The sequence below is a fragment of the Lupinus angustifolius genome, chromosome LG11, assembly GCF_001865875.1.
Source record: "Lupinus angustifolius cultivar Tanjil chromosome LG11, LupAngTanjil_v1.0, whole genome shotgun sequence".
NCBI lineage: Eukaryota > Viridiplantae > Streptophyta > Magnoliopsida > Fabales > Fabaceae > Lupinus > Lupinus angustifolius.
The window spans coordinates 15,013,578-15,028,985 of NC_032019.1; the positions used below are offsets into that span (position 1 = coordinate 15,013,578).

Below are 15,408 nucleotides of genomic sequence, written 5' to 3' on the forward strand. Positions count from 1 at the left end.
TACAAACCATCCCTCACTTTTTTACACCTACACAAGCCCTAGTTTTTATACTTTCATTATACTAATCACTATTGCATGAGAAATAAGTGTAATCTTTTAAACAAAAACGTGATAAATGTAATTAAGTTAAACAAAACATGGTATATTGTGAGGAAACATTCAAATAATATACAAATCAATGTATCTTTATTATTTTTTGTTACAAAATGCATCAACAATTCTAAAGAGATATTGTTTAAATCGCTCTTGTACTATACCGTAACAAACCAAAAATAATAAATAGGTATCGACTCATATATTATTTGGACTTGTCTCCACAATATATCATGTTTTGTTTAACTTAATTGCATTTATCACATTTTTTGTTCAAAAAATTACAACTTATTTCTCATGCAGAGGTGCTCGGTGTAATGAAAGTACAAAAATTAAGGGTTTGTATAGGCGTAGAAAAGTGAGAAATGATTTATATAATTTCGCTAAAACTCAGGGGTATCAGTGTAATTTTCTTTTAAATTTAACTTCAATCACCTATACGTAAAATTGAGCTGCAAACAGACAAATAAATTTTGCTTATTTTGTATTGCCACTTGGGACCTTCGAAAATGTTGTTTATAAGATGTGGGAAAAAGTTATGTTTGATTAGTTTCAACAAACTTAAAAAGGGTATTGGGACTCACAAGTATTTAGGTATGTCTCCGTGTTTTTAGATTGTGAGTAATTGAGACTTGAGATTTTAAGACTCATTGTTAGATTTTTCTAGGTCCAGAAAATGAGGTATCAGACCCATAGATATCTAGACTCGCTATTCATTCTTAAATATATATATATATATATATATATATATATATAAATGTAATATAATGTCAATTATAATATTATAAATTGTTAATTCATAATGATAATATATAATATTAATTCGTGATTGTTATGTTGTTAAACAGTGATGCTATATTATTAAGGAGTGGAAATCCACTTACTCCAGAAGTATCATAGCCATCAATTCCATGTACATTCAATAATTTAGATTTACTCACTAATTCAAATCATTAGATTTCCCTAGAACTGAAAGCTAGGATGAAGAGTAAGAAACATACACACAATTTTCTAATTTTGTTTTCTAATTTTCTCTTATTGATTACTTAAATAACACGTCAGATCGTAAGAAACATACATACAATTACATAAATTACTTGCAATTATATTTAACCTTTTTTAATTTATTACGGGTACTCGCCAATCAGCTAGGTTACCCAAGAACCACACGTGACAAACTCAATGGGGCTTAGCAAGAATCTATGACGAATTTGAGTATAAAAATAAAGCAATTAGGTGTACCCGGATAAGGCACTATCCATATCTATCCCAAGTCATTCTCATCCCTATAACATTTTATTTTTTCTTCCAACACTGATTAAGACTCTGTACTGGCCGAAGCGATAGTAAACCACTTCAAAATAATATATAGTTAAATTGTTATAAAATATACAAATATATAATTAAATTAAAAAGTTGATTGGAACTCCTGATAACCTGTTGATAATAACAAATACGTGTGAATACTGGCATGAACTATAATATCACATATTATGTTTATAAGTTTTTCATATATTTTGAGCCAACAAAAATGAATAAAATCAATTATAATAAAGATTTAAATTTTTAATTAATAAGACATACTGTTTTCGTTAGCCTGAGACCGTATGTATTAGACATCAACAAATGTATGTTACACAAATAAACAATACCAGCATGCTGCAAGTACCTTGCTCCATTGGTGTCATCACAATTTTGTTGTATAAATAACCATTTTATCTACACACTAATTAAGACTTCAAAACAAAGATTTAAGCCCCCACATAACACATTACTCAACCTCAAATATCTTCCTAGTCTGACTTCAAAGAACAACCTTTTCCCTATTCCTTAAAAAAATGTCATTTTCACACTATTCCAAATATGAGACCAGAAACAGAAACCCTAACCCAAAATCATGTGCACTCTTAGTCATAGACATGCAAAACTATTTCTCTTCTATGGCCACCCCAATCCTCCATAACATCAACACCACCATCTCCCTCTGTCGACGCGCCTCCATCCCCGTTATCTTCACGCGCCACCTCCACAAATCCCCCTCCGACTACGGCATGCTCGGAGAGTGGTGCTCCGGCGAACTTGTTTTCCATGGGACACCGGAGGCCGAGCTCTTGGCCGCGCTGGACGTCCATGAGGATGATGCGGTGGTGGAGAAGAACACTTACAGTGCGTTTAGGAACACGGGGCTGGAGGAGAAGCTGGTGGAGATGGGGGTGGAGGAGGTGATAGTGACTGGGGTGATGACTAACGTGTGCTGTGAGACGACGGCGCGTGAGGCTTTTATTAGAGGGTTTAGGGTGTTTTTTTCTACTGATGCTACTGCTACTTTGGATGAGGATCTTCATGAGGCTACTTTGAAGAACATGGCTTTTGGTTTTGCTTACTTGCTTGATTGTCAAAAGCTCAAACAAGTCCTTTCCTCAAACTAGAAGAAATTTAGATTGATTTATTCACTCTATGTTTGTTCTATCAATAAATAAGAGTACATGAATGAACCGTTTTTTACACGGTTTATATAATATCAATTATTTATATTCATGAGAATATGATGAATGATGTAGTTACTCTCTAAAAATCAACTTCATAAATCTTAAATTCAATAAATAGTATGTTATTTTATGATTTTGATTGTATATGTATTGGATGAAGACATGACATGATGTGTGATGAAATATATAATGTGTTTTGTGATTGAATATGGATTGGATGAACACATGATCTAAGAAGAAATTTACATGAAACCCAATATTTTTGTGTCAAATTTACTCTCATTTTCTCCTATATTTGACATCCTTTTGTTTTAGAAATTTTCAAATATATATAATTAATTCCAAAAACTTTTTTCCAATTCAATCATATTCCATTAAGTAATATAAAAAATTTATTTTATATTTTTATCTCTTTAATTGTGTGTAACTTTTTAATTGGATTGAGATACACTCGAGAAACTAAAAATGAGAAAGATGATCTCATTCATAAATAATGAAGTTAATATTATCCATTATGTCCTTAAAGGGTGATGATTATTAGTATTGCGGTGAGTGATGAGTCGTATGTTTTGAGATAAGGGTTTAAGTGCAATTAATTTGATTTTAAAGAAGGTTAACTTCATCTTTTTATTGTTTATTTTGCTTAGTGTTAAACTATGATAGTATTCGATCATCTAGAAGTCTCTACATTTGCCAAAAGATAAGCTCCTTGCTCTTTTGACAATATTTTGAGCTTCCGTTACTCATGTGATGTAATAAGAAATTGAAAACGAGGAAGTTATCTTTTGGTATAAATATAACAACTTTCTGGCTAGAAGTGGTGGCTTTAACGGCAACTTAGGGCTGAAGGGGGTGGGTGTGTCTTTTAAGATTTGTTTGTAAATTTCGTTTTGAAGGGCAAGAAAAAAAATGGAAGAGTTCAAAGTTTTAACAAAATATATCTTCATTTTCTCTTTTTTACCCTCCAACACCATAACAGCGGCCTGAACGTCACTGATGGTTAGGTGAGTGGGGCAGCCTATGGTTGTGATGAGAAGGTGGCTCTGGCATGAATGTTAAGAGGAAAAAAACTTGGTTCTAAAATTTGTAACGATGAAATGAGGAACACTATTACAGTATGAGGAGGGAGAAGAAATTGAGTTTCTTTTCTAGTGTAACGATGATGAAAGGAGATGACTTGTCTCCAAATATGTCCCTAATTATATGAAATTCAGAAGTATATTATAAAAATTTGAGTAGCTTATATGAGTGGTTGAGAGTGAAGTTTCTTCCCCGATTGGTTCCTAGCTTTAGAATGATTGCTAACTTTAGAATTGTGATTACTATTAGAATATAAAAAATATTGGAGTGTTTTTTTGTTTGTTTTAGGAGGAATATTGGGATTAATGAGTCAGGAGTATTAGAAATTCTCAATTTAGGTGGCTGGACGTCATGGATTAGGAAGGGGATCACATGTCTCGGTTCATGTCCCACTTGGTGTAACAAGCTAATCAAAGAGTTTCATTCATTTAAAAAGAAAAATTATAAAAACAAAAATTAATATTTTAATATTTTTTTGTGATGTTTGATTGGTCCGGGATAGGGAGATAGAAAAATTGTGGGACAGGTGATCCTTGTCCCATGGATTAGAAGTATATTTCATTGTTGTAAGAACCGGACCGGACTGTCCGACAGGTTTGACTGTTGATCAGATTTGAAAACGACTCTAGTTTACATTTGTAATCGAATGAGTGTTGAATCCGATTGAACCAGGTTAAATCTAGGAAGTAAATCGAATTGTTCACTAAATAATTTTAAAAATGAAACATTGTTCTAATATTTTGTTTTACTCCAATCAAAAAATAAAGCAATTTACTTAAGTATAATTATACATAGTTATTAATTCTATACAATTTTACATTTATATATAATTATATCTATACACATATATAATGGCAAAACAATTGTTAACTGCCGTAGATGAAGTAATTTTGATATTCCAAATTTTGGGGCTTTATTATTAAAGTAACTTCCATATTCTACCCAAATTTTAAATTGCAAAACAAGACTGATATATGTAAATTATCTAATAATATAGTTGTTATATAATAATGCAATGGTTAACCGTGAAGTAACTAATCTTCTGAACTTAGATTTACTCTGCCTACAATGCCACGTAACTCACAATCTCTCATTAACTACCTAAATGTTAAACTTCTTAAGTGCTCACTCTTTATTATCTAATTCCACACTCCTTTCTTATTTCATTTTTTCTTCTGAGATTTACTTCCTTTCTTAGTTGTTTTTTCTTCTCACTAGGTTCGCCTCCTCTCTCCATGGCAGCTTAACAAAGATTCTAATGTAAGATATGCACATCTACTCCTCTACTTCAATTCTTCATCATTCCCTCTTCCAACCAGTTTTTGAGATTATACACTTTAGAAATATTAGGTATTCTTTCAATTCTCCTTCATGTGTTTATAATCTGCCTACCTTCTCCTAAGTTTCATGCCTAAATAATATTATCATTGTTTTCCTCTTTACTTATTGTTGCTTATATCGTGTTCGATGAAATGCCAAAGTAAATTACATTGTTATGTGTATCCATGAATCATTTGTTTGTCATATTATATGGGTTGATAGAACAAATACTTTAACATTTATGAGGTGTTTTCACCTTATAAATGTGCTTCTATCAATGTTCTTCTATTCATAAATTGAAAGACTTGGCAAACTAAGTGAAAATGGTGACATGAAATTGGTTATCAATTAAAAGTATTTTTTTAATGTTATGTTTTGTTGTCAAGTTGTGATATAATGTGATAACATAGAATATTGTGGAATGGGTTGATTATTTTCTATTTGTTTTTCTCTTTCATATAATGTGCGAACAAAAGTGTGCTATTAGGGTGTGACTAATGAAAAATAGATGTTGGTAAGTGCACCATAGAACCTAAGGTGGAGCATGGTAAGTGCACTATAGATATAGATTATAAAGTCTTTTTGTGTAGGATTAAACTTATAACGTTATGCACCATGTAATTGTTATATCTTACTATAAGTGTAATAGTCATACACAAAAAAGAAACAAGGTGAAAGAAACAATTGTTATTCTTCCAACTTAGTGCACTTAATGTGTTTAATAAAATCATACACAAAAAAGGAACAATGTGAAATAATTGCATATGCTTACCAATATGTAGAACATTAACAAATCTGAAGTAGTTTCTACACATTGACAATATATAAAGGGAAACAAATCTGATTTTTTTTAGGAAGTCAGATCTTAATTAAGTTCACATATTATTTGAGAACTAAAGTTTAAGGAAGGAAAACCAACACAGGTACTAACATAAAAAAGTTGGTAAGTCAATTCCACATGAAATGTAGTGCATCATTGGTATTTGGTAGTAATAATTGGTTAAGTCTTATTTAAATAATAGAAGCAATATTTTGGAAGAAAGAATTCTGAAAATTAAATTCATGAATAATTGGTTTAGTGGATCGGCTTCAAGAAGCAATGGTTTTAGAATAACCATTGTGGATATGAATTTGTCATGATTAACTGGTTACCGTGTATGTCCATTAAACATGACATTTTAACAATTTAACACTAACAATTTCTTCATTTTTTTGAGTTTTTTTATGTTTCTCAATATCTGATTACATGTGAAATAGATTTAATTATTCTTCTAAGATGCACGATCGCAATTATTAGTACTTTTCTAACGTTATCTTACACCTTTCTAACATAAAATTATGTAACCAAGATGCACTTTTGCATTGAATATATTGGTGCTTTTCTTACATAATCTTCCATGTGATATTGGATGTGCTACAATTGTAGGCTCGAGAACATCTTTAATTAATGTTCCAATTGTATGATGTCAAATATTATACTTTTGTGATGATATTTTTGTTGTTGTTATATAAAATAAAACAAAAGGATGGTGGTTTTATCCGATATCGTAAATTTTAATTTCTTTTTTTACATAACTTTCATGTTAAATACAATTATGTTAAATATGATGTTAAGGGGTAAAATAGTTATTTTTCTGTAATTCTAAAGATTGCCCACCTAAAAAATGAAACCAATCTTCATTCTTATAGTGTCACCATTGATTTCTATTTGGACATTTATTGTTAACTTTATTTGATTTTACAAGTAACATCATTGTAATTGTAGTGTGCCTAAAAGGAAAAGATCAATCTATGAAGAGGTTGTACGTCCAAGGGAAAAAGATAAATGGTATTAGAGTTAATTCAAATATTGCATTCCTTTATGTGATCTCTTCTTCAATTTCTATAAGACTCTGTATTTAACTTCCTCATGTTTCTCTTGCTTATAATATGTTGATTGAATAATTTATTTGAATGGTTTACCTTTTTAGCATGGGGATGTGTATGGCAGGATAGTTTGTCTAGGAATCAATAATATTTATCTCAATCAATTCCAAAGTCATTCCTTCTTGGTGGAATTTTATAAGTAGTTCAATAGTTAGTATAGTTCATTTTCAAACCTCTTTGTGGTTGTCGATATTGCATATTTAATTTTGAGTGACTTTGAAATGTTTGTTAGTCATAGATTGTATGATCATTGAGATAAATGGTGATGAGAGCTCCATTGTAGGATGCATGACATTTTTCTCAATATTCTGGTAGACATTGACAAGAAGGTGAAGCCCAAGTATATGGAATATTATATTCCATTTTTGTCTCTTAACAAAATTTACTTCACCATGTTATTAACGATTTAAATTTCGTTAACAAATTTTACTTATTCATTTAAATAAATAAATAGTTGATAATGATGTTATTATTTTTTTTGTAGATTTGTAATTTCTTTGTATTTTGAATCGAGATACACAATCAAAGTTTCAAAGTTTTAGGTAAGAGTAAAGAACATGGTCATGGTCTAAAAGAAAGTAGCATATACGAAGTGAATATATATATATACATATATATATATATATATACATACATACATAGGCATCAAAATATTTTATAGAATGATGATTAATTTTTGTTGTCTATTAAAAAGTGTGTTGAATACTGGTTTAGTGTTTCATTACGATTTTATTGAGATCCATGAGAAGGATACTAAATTTTTTCTGCATAAGTAAAATAGACTCTTTTGTTATGTATTATTAGTCATTTCTTTTATCCTCCTTATTTTTGTTGTAATATGCTGGTTTCAAACAAACTTTATGATGAAAGGCTACAGTTTAGTAACATTTGGCAGGACTTTTGGTTATGGATTACCTCCAGGGTCATTTTGGGAATTCAACAAAAACAACTAAGTCTTTATCTCATTGAAAAGTAATGGCAGGAAATTCATGCAAAATATTTCTCAAATGGTGTACTTTCTATTTCTATAGTGCCTATAAAAGCATTCATATATGAAGTGATATGGTCACAAAAATATCACTAGGCATGTTGCATTTTAAAATACTTAAATTTATTATCAAATACTATTTGTGTACTAATATTTAAATTAGCAAATCACATATTCATATTCTTGAACTGATAGTTCATAAGTATAATTGGAGATGCTACATGTCAAAATACAATTTTATCATGATTTTTAGTGCTATTATTATCTTATTTAATTTGAGTACTTTGATGTATAGCACAAATTGTGAACTACACTTACTTTTAAGGTTAGTTTGAAAATAAATTTAATAATATTGTTTAACACAAAATATTATTAAAAATATAAATCATCATTTGATAAAGGTTAAGCTAGGAAAAAAACATGTACTACTCCACTATTAGTAGTAATAACAAAAATGTATTTCATCTTCCAATTTTTACAATCACATTTCCCAAAAATGACATCACAACATAGACATGATGGTGGAGTAGAGAAGATGTTTATCACCCTTTTACCATCACACCATTCATCTCTACTGACATAATGTTAGGAATGTGTATACTTATGAATCAATTATCAATATTGAATAAAGCTCACTAAACTTATAAATGTCAATCAATTTAATTCTAAAAATGAAATATTATGTTAGAAATTATAATATAATAACAAGTATACATGAAATACCAAAAATAGGCCAACCCTTTTTCCAATAATGAATTTGAAATCTTATATTCAATTTTTATTTATCAATAAAATCCCACTAAACTTTGAAACATGTACCAACGAGATTGGCAATAATGAATTTAAAATCTTATGATTCAATTTTTATTTATCAATAAAATCCCACTAAAATTTGAAATATGAATCAATATAAATTTCTCAAATAAAATGAGTGTTAAGATTTGTTTCCTAACAATATCTTCTTCTAAAATTAGGGAAGCACTTCTTACACTATTACGCCATTTAAAAGTGATCGACAAATGGTCTAAAATAGGAGTGATTCCCACTTATTTTCCATCATTATATGTTATGATTGTGATAGTAATTGTGGACACTTATGGGACCAATTATCAATTTTAAATAAAACTAAATTTAGGAATGTGGATCGATATAATTGTCTCAAAATCATGTCAAACACTTATAACATGTAAATTGTACATTTCAAACTAAATAATAGAAATGTAGGTTGACAGACACGAGATATATCTTTATCAACAACATGTCCAATGATTACTATGAAAGAAAAGTCAATACTCGATTTCTCACATCTACTAATTTGTACAATCATTATTACAAGAAAGGCATGTAGTTGACCCAAAAAAATATTTCATTACTACCCTACATATTATGTTCTAAACTTTACAAGTTTATTTAATTGATTACACCTAATTATACACTTTACATACAAAATAATTGTGAATGATTCAATTTTTTGAATATACAATTTACAAAAAAAAAATTGAACAATTATCCTACTCGAATAAACTCAACTACAAATTACAATGTTTAACACAAAATACTATATTTGATATTTATAGCATGCAGATTACACATGATAAACAATAGGAAAGTGTTTGTCAACACACTAGTATTTATAGATAAAATTATTAGTTTCATATGTAATCACACAGTTAAACCGAACATTTTAATTGTTTTAATCGTTTAAAGCAATTAAACATAATACGATACCCCGGATTGATGTATGGCTAGAGTTTCAAAACATTGGTATATTTAACAAATTCTCTTGCCAACCATTTGAAATTACGTACCAATCCGCACTAACCGGTTCCCGGTTCTTCTTCCAATTAATACATAGTAGAACGCAATCTGATTCTACAAACATAGTAAATCCTATGTAGAATAGAGATGCAATAGAGATGATGAATGGAAAACACTAGAAAGGGGGAAGAGGGGAAAGAGAGTTGTCAAACGATATGCACAGGGGAGAAAGAAAGAATGGTATGCACATGCACATAGAGGAGGAAGAAAAAACGACACTGCAAGTGAAAAATGAGTGAAGGGAAGACAAAAACCCTAAATACCTTACCTTAAACTTGGGCTATTGTGCTTATTTTTATGGATTCGTCCATTTAAGCTATGAAATTAAACATTCTTTTAGCTAAGTTGAATTTTGAATTGATTATGCATAATAAAAGAAATGTGGAGGGCTTACATATGGACTTATTTAGATACCTTAATTTACTAGGCTTGTGTTTTAATTTTGGACTTAGTATGTATATATTGATAATGTAAATGTTTTTATATAGGCAGTAAATTTTCATCATTCATACGTTAACTATTATTGACTTTCAAACAAATATATTACAAATCAACGTTGAATGATATGTTGACAATATAATTTTTTTTTACAATATCATAGATACTCTTTAATTTAACCTCTAATAGTCAAACTAGTGGACAAATAAATAACACAATAAAAAATAGAACATATAAGTTGGAACCTATCACGAATCCAATTATTGTATCCAATAATAGATCTAAATATAAAATTTAGAGGGGTAACAATATGTAATTACGAATTATAATTAAGATTAATTACGTAACAAAAAAATATAAAAAAAGATGAGATTCATTTACTCTAAGAGTAAATCTAAAAACTTACTTCATATTTTAGCTATTTATTCTGGGGAAATCTAATGGTTGAGACTACTCACTAAATCCAACTAATAGATTTCCCTAAAATGAATTACCAGGATGTGACGTATGTTTTTGAAACTTACTCTTAGAATAAGTGAATCTCCTAACACATGTAATTATTTTAAAGTTTCAAAATAACATATTAATTCCAAATAACAATAGATAACAATTAAACATGTTAAAGAAAAATGTGCATTCATTTAAATTGTCATCATTCGTTCGTTCTTTTAAAAACTTAAACTCGTCGATGATTAAATTAGAGGTACAATTTTCAATATAAATCATCATATTGTCTACAAGAAATTCATCTTCTATTTTACTATATAATTTTATTTGAAAGTCTTCATTGTTGAAAATGGTCATTCTGTTGTAGTTAAACCAAAATAATTAAGATAAGACGAATCACTCGATTAACCAAATAATATGCATTCGTTTTCCTCATATTGTCAAGGTTACACTTAATTCAAGATGGTTGAGAGTTTTTCAAACATGAATAGCTAATGACATCAACAATAAAACGTTGAAATTGACATATTAAGTTAATCTTTTCTTACTCGCATTGAAATCCATCAGATAGAATTTTTGAAAAAAATATATATGTTATCAATATTAAATGAATTATAAAAATCCATAGGATCTTAGGATTTTTGCTGCAAAGTTTGACAACAGCAATTTGTGATACTATAATTTATGTCATAAGTGTAAAATCATATGAAATAATATTATTGTAAGCAATTTCAATATATACACATGTAAGAGAACTTGATTTATTAACTATAATTTTTAGAATGGCCATATAATATATAGAAGGTAAAAACTATATTTGAAAAAGGACAAATTAATTTGAGAAAAAAATAAAGGATGGGTGCCCCCACCTATCTCTACTATATCCTGCCACTAAGTGCACCCACGAAGTATGCTTAAGATGTAGCATGTATTTGACATATAACATATTGTATACCATATACATGTATTAAAGAGTGTCGTGTATTAAGTAATTATGATTCAGGCAGTTCTGATAGAGGCATAGATAGTTGGTAAGACCTAGAAGACTAGTAGCTTAGAGATGATATTTTGTCGTCTTTGTCTTGATTTGGAATCATGCTTCATTCGTATGGAATGATTCTCCCAATAGTGTAGCTCCACTCATTGATTAGATGCTATTCTTATGTCCCAACTCCCAAGTATATGCACCTTCCACGTGAAGGAGTTGTATAACTTATATATATTATGTGCTTATGTACATTTGAAGAAGTTGTATAAGAGAATTTAAATATAAAGTAAATTACACTTACATTTCATGAGTTTTAGTAAGATTACATAATTATTCTTTTTTTTTACACCTACACAAATTATCCATAATTTATAAGTATTATTACACTAATTATCTCTACATGAGAGATAAGTGTAATCTTTTGAACAAAAAAGACGATAAATGTAATTAAGTTAAACGGAGTATATTATATTGTAAAGACAAATATAAATAATATAAAAGTTTATATATATTCATTATTTTTTGTTCGTTCCAATATAGTATAAGAGTCATTTAAACAATATATCCTTAAAATTATTGTTGAATTTTGTAACGAACCAAAAATAATAATGAAGAGACGTGAATCTTATACTATTTGGATTTGTCTCTACAGAATATCATATTTTTTTTAAATTAATTATATTTATCACATTTTTTGTTCAAAAAAATGACACTTATCTCTCATGTTAGGGTAGTCAGTGTAATGATATACATAAATTAGGGTAATTTATGTAAATACAAAATAATTGAAGTGTTTTGTATAATTTCACTAAAACTTAGGATATATAATTGTAATTCATTCTTAACTCTCGCTTGCATGTTGCATTGGTTCCTGCTTAATCATAAATAACTATTTTAAAGCAATGGATAAAAATAGTTATTTTACATTGTCATTCTCGTTGAATTATTAATTAATAAATCAATGACCTTGATAAATTAATACCACATAGATAGTGCATGAGAATCACCAAAAGTGATCATTGAATTGGAGAGGTAACGATTGTTATCGCTAGTCGTGAGTTTGTAGTTGTATATGTAGCTTATGAAATTAGAGATATTCAGTAAAATAGTTTTGCAATCAGCTGAAATTTAGAAAATGACTAAAAATGACATACATTATTTATTTAATTAATTATTTATTAATTGGAGTAGTTAAATGCATAGATAATTTAAAATAATCATTTATTTTTATATTTTAGTTATAATTGGATATGTAATATTTTGTTTATTTTTTTGGTTTCCCACAGATATCCTCGCACTGTAAGCAATCTTGTCCGAGCCAGGAACAACCACAAGTACGTGGGGCTAACTCTTCCAGCGGGCATGTTTCCATCCACAAGAGTCGAACCCGAGACGTTGCTTAAAGGAAATCAAGCATGTACCACTTGAATATTTTTTTATTTGTTTACTTTGTTTTTATATATATATTTTAATTTTTTTTAATAATGGAATTATGTTACATAAGTTTTTAATATTTTTCTGCTATTGACACTATATATCATTAAAATATATAATATGAAAATATTTCATATATTCATTTAACAATAAATGCAAAAATAATGTATATCTCACAAAAATTCTAGTGGGAAAATAATTTATTCATCACAAAAGATCATGAAAAGAAAATAATTTATCTCATTAACTCCTATAATTAGCGAGAAATCTTGTCACATTCTTCCTTCATTCCAGAATTTGTTTGATTCGAAGTTTTGCAATTGATATCACTATCTTCATGTTCATCTTGCGACATATAATCTGGATGTTGTTCTAACTTATTAAATAGTTGATCATTAGTTAAGTTCACGTGAATATAATTATGAAATGTAAATGCAACTATATAATATCAATTTGGGTATTCAAACATTATTGTGGCATTTGTCTAAGAAATTTAGATCTTTTCTTCAAGACTCCAAATGATCTCTCAATACAACTATGAAGTGCTAAATGTGTACTATTAAAAAGCTTCATCAACATTATTAAGTGTCTCCTTTTAAAAGTATAATTGGTGTTACCTTATTTTTGGATAGGGTACCATACATTCTTCTCTATCTCGATATCCCTTATCCACCAAATAATATCTAGCAACATAGATAAATTTGAAGAGAAAAAATGAAATCAATAAATATGATCATCATGCTTTACGCAATAAAAAATAATAATTTCAACAATAAATTGAAGTGGAAATAATCTCTTGGAGGATGAGGAAAGTTCATTGTGGACGTTTGAACCATATGAAGGAAAATACATGGACTTGAGGGAGTGACAAATGAGGTTTTAATTGAGGGCATCTATTATAATTTTTTTTAAATATTGAACGGCAAAATTGGTAACCAAATTACTGAAACCTAAACACCATAAGTTCATTTTTTAAAACCTACAAACTACTTTTAATTGTTGTTTATCAAGCGGCTGTAGTAGTGCAAGCTACCTGAAAAAGCTACGAGCTTACTTTGCCAAACAATACCATATTATACATAAGTTACCATGCAATACACTCCATGATACCCCTTCCATCTTATCAACTCAATGATTACCAAGGTACAATGAATGTTGAAATGGAGCTTTGGCCTTTGTGTATATATATATACCGACATTTACTACATCATAGTTACAGTTCAACAGCGCGTATTTTAGAAGATAATATACAGTAATGAAAGCGACGAAGGTGATGAAAGTGTAAATGACAAATGTATGAATTTCTTTTCTTACTTCACTGGAAAAAATAAGAAGACAAAAATACATAATTCAGATTCAACATAATAAGAATCAAATTAAAATTTACATAGAAAATATGGACGAAATTTTTTTCGCCAAATACAAGAAATACATACAGAGATTGCAAGTTTGATAAATCACCAATAACTTCACCTAGCTTCAACCTTGACATTTCCTATATTATAAAATAAGCAGTTAACGTATATATAAATGCAAGCAACAAGAGTGAAATCAAAGAAAAATAAATAAGGTAAAATAAGATAATGATTCATCTTGTACTCAAAAATAGAAACCAAAAGCTAATAATTTGCTTGAAGAAAGAAACTAAGAGGAGAAAAAGAGTAAGATAAATAGAATACTGAATAATAAGTATATTATTGTGGGTTAGGTTTTGTTTTTAAATTTCCAAAGATTCACGCTCACTAGCTAAAACAAGTGTTTTTTGAAATATGACATTTAACAACGCTTATTTAAGCAAGCGCTGTTAAATAGATTCAAATCAACAACAGTTGCTTAAAAAAGTGCAGTTAAATATCAAAATTCTTTAAAATTATTTAGTTGTCATATTATGTTCAACTTTTGTTAAAATAGTTGAGTGGTTAGTTAGTTTGGTTAAGATGGTTAGTTTTTCTATCATTTATATAAATGATTCAATGTAATTTTGCAATTCAATCAACTAAATTCAATATAGAAAATTTCCATTTTCTCATTCATGATTCTTTCATACTTCTTGATTCATCAAGAAACTTTCTTTCCATGGCTCTTACCACATTTTAACATGGTACCAGAGCAATGTAATTATGTTTTCGTTGTTTATTCATCTACCTCTCGTCCTCTTCTTGTGTATTCTTTGCTTACATCATGGTAGAAGTTCTCAGTCAAGAACAAATTCTTGAGGTCAAAGAAGCTTTTGGCTTGTTTGATAAAGATGAAGATGGATGCATTCAAGCCAAGCATTTGAGAAGGGAATTGCAGCTCTGATTAATATCCAATAGGAAGGTTTTCCCTAGAGGTGTAAGTTGAAGCATACTCCTGTCCAATTTCCAGGTTTTCGGATCTATTTGTTA

General features: G+C 28.9%; 1 protein-coding gene across 1 annotated transcript; it reads left to right on the forward strand.

Annotated features, from left to right (window-relative positions):
• On the forward strand, positions 1,818–2,533 carry LOC109360039 (nicotinamidase 3-like). Its single transcript, XM_019604782.1, has one exon. The coding sequence runs from the start codon at positions 1,932–1,934 to the stop codon at positions 2,520–2,522; it is 591 nt and encodes a 196-aa protein (XP_019460327.1). The 5' UTR covers positions 1,818–1,931; the 3' UTR covers positions 2,523–2,533.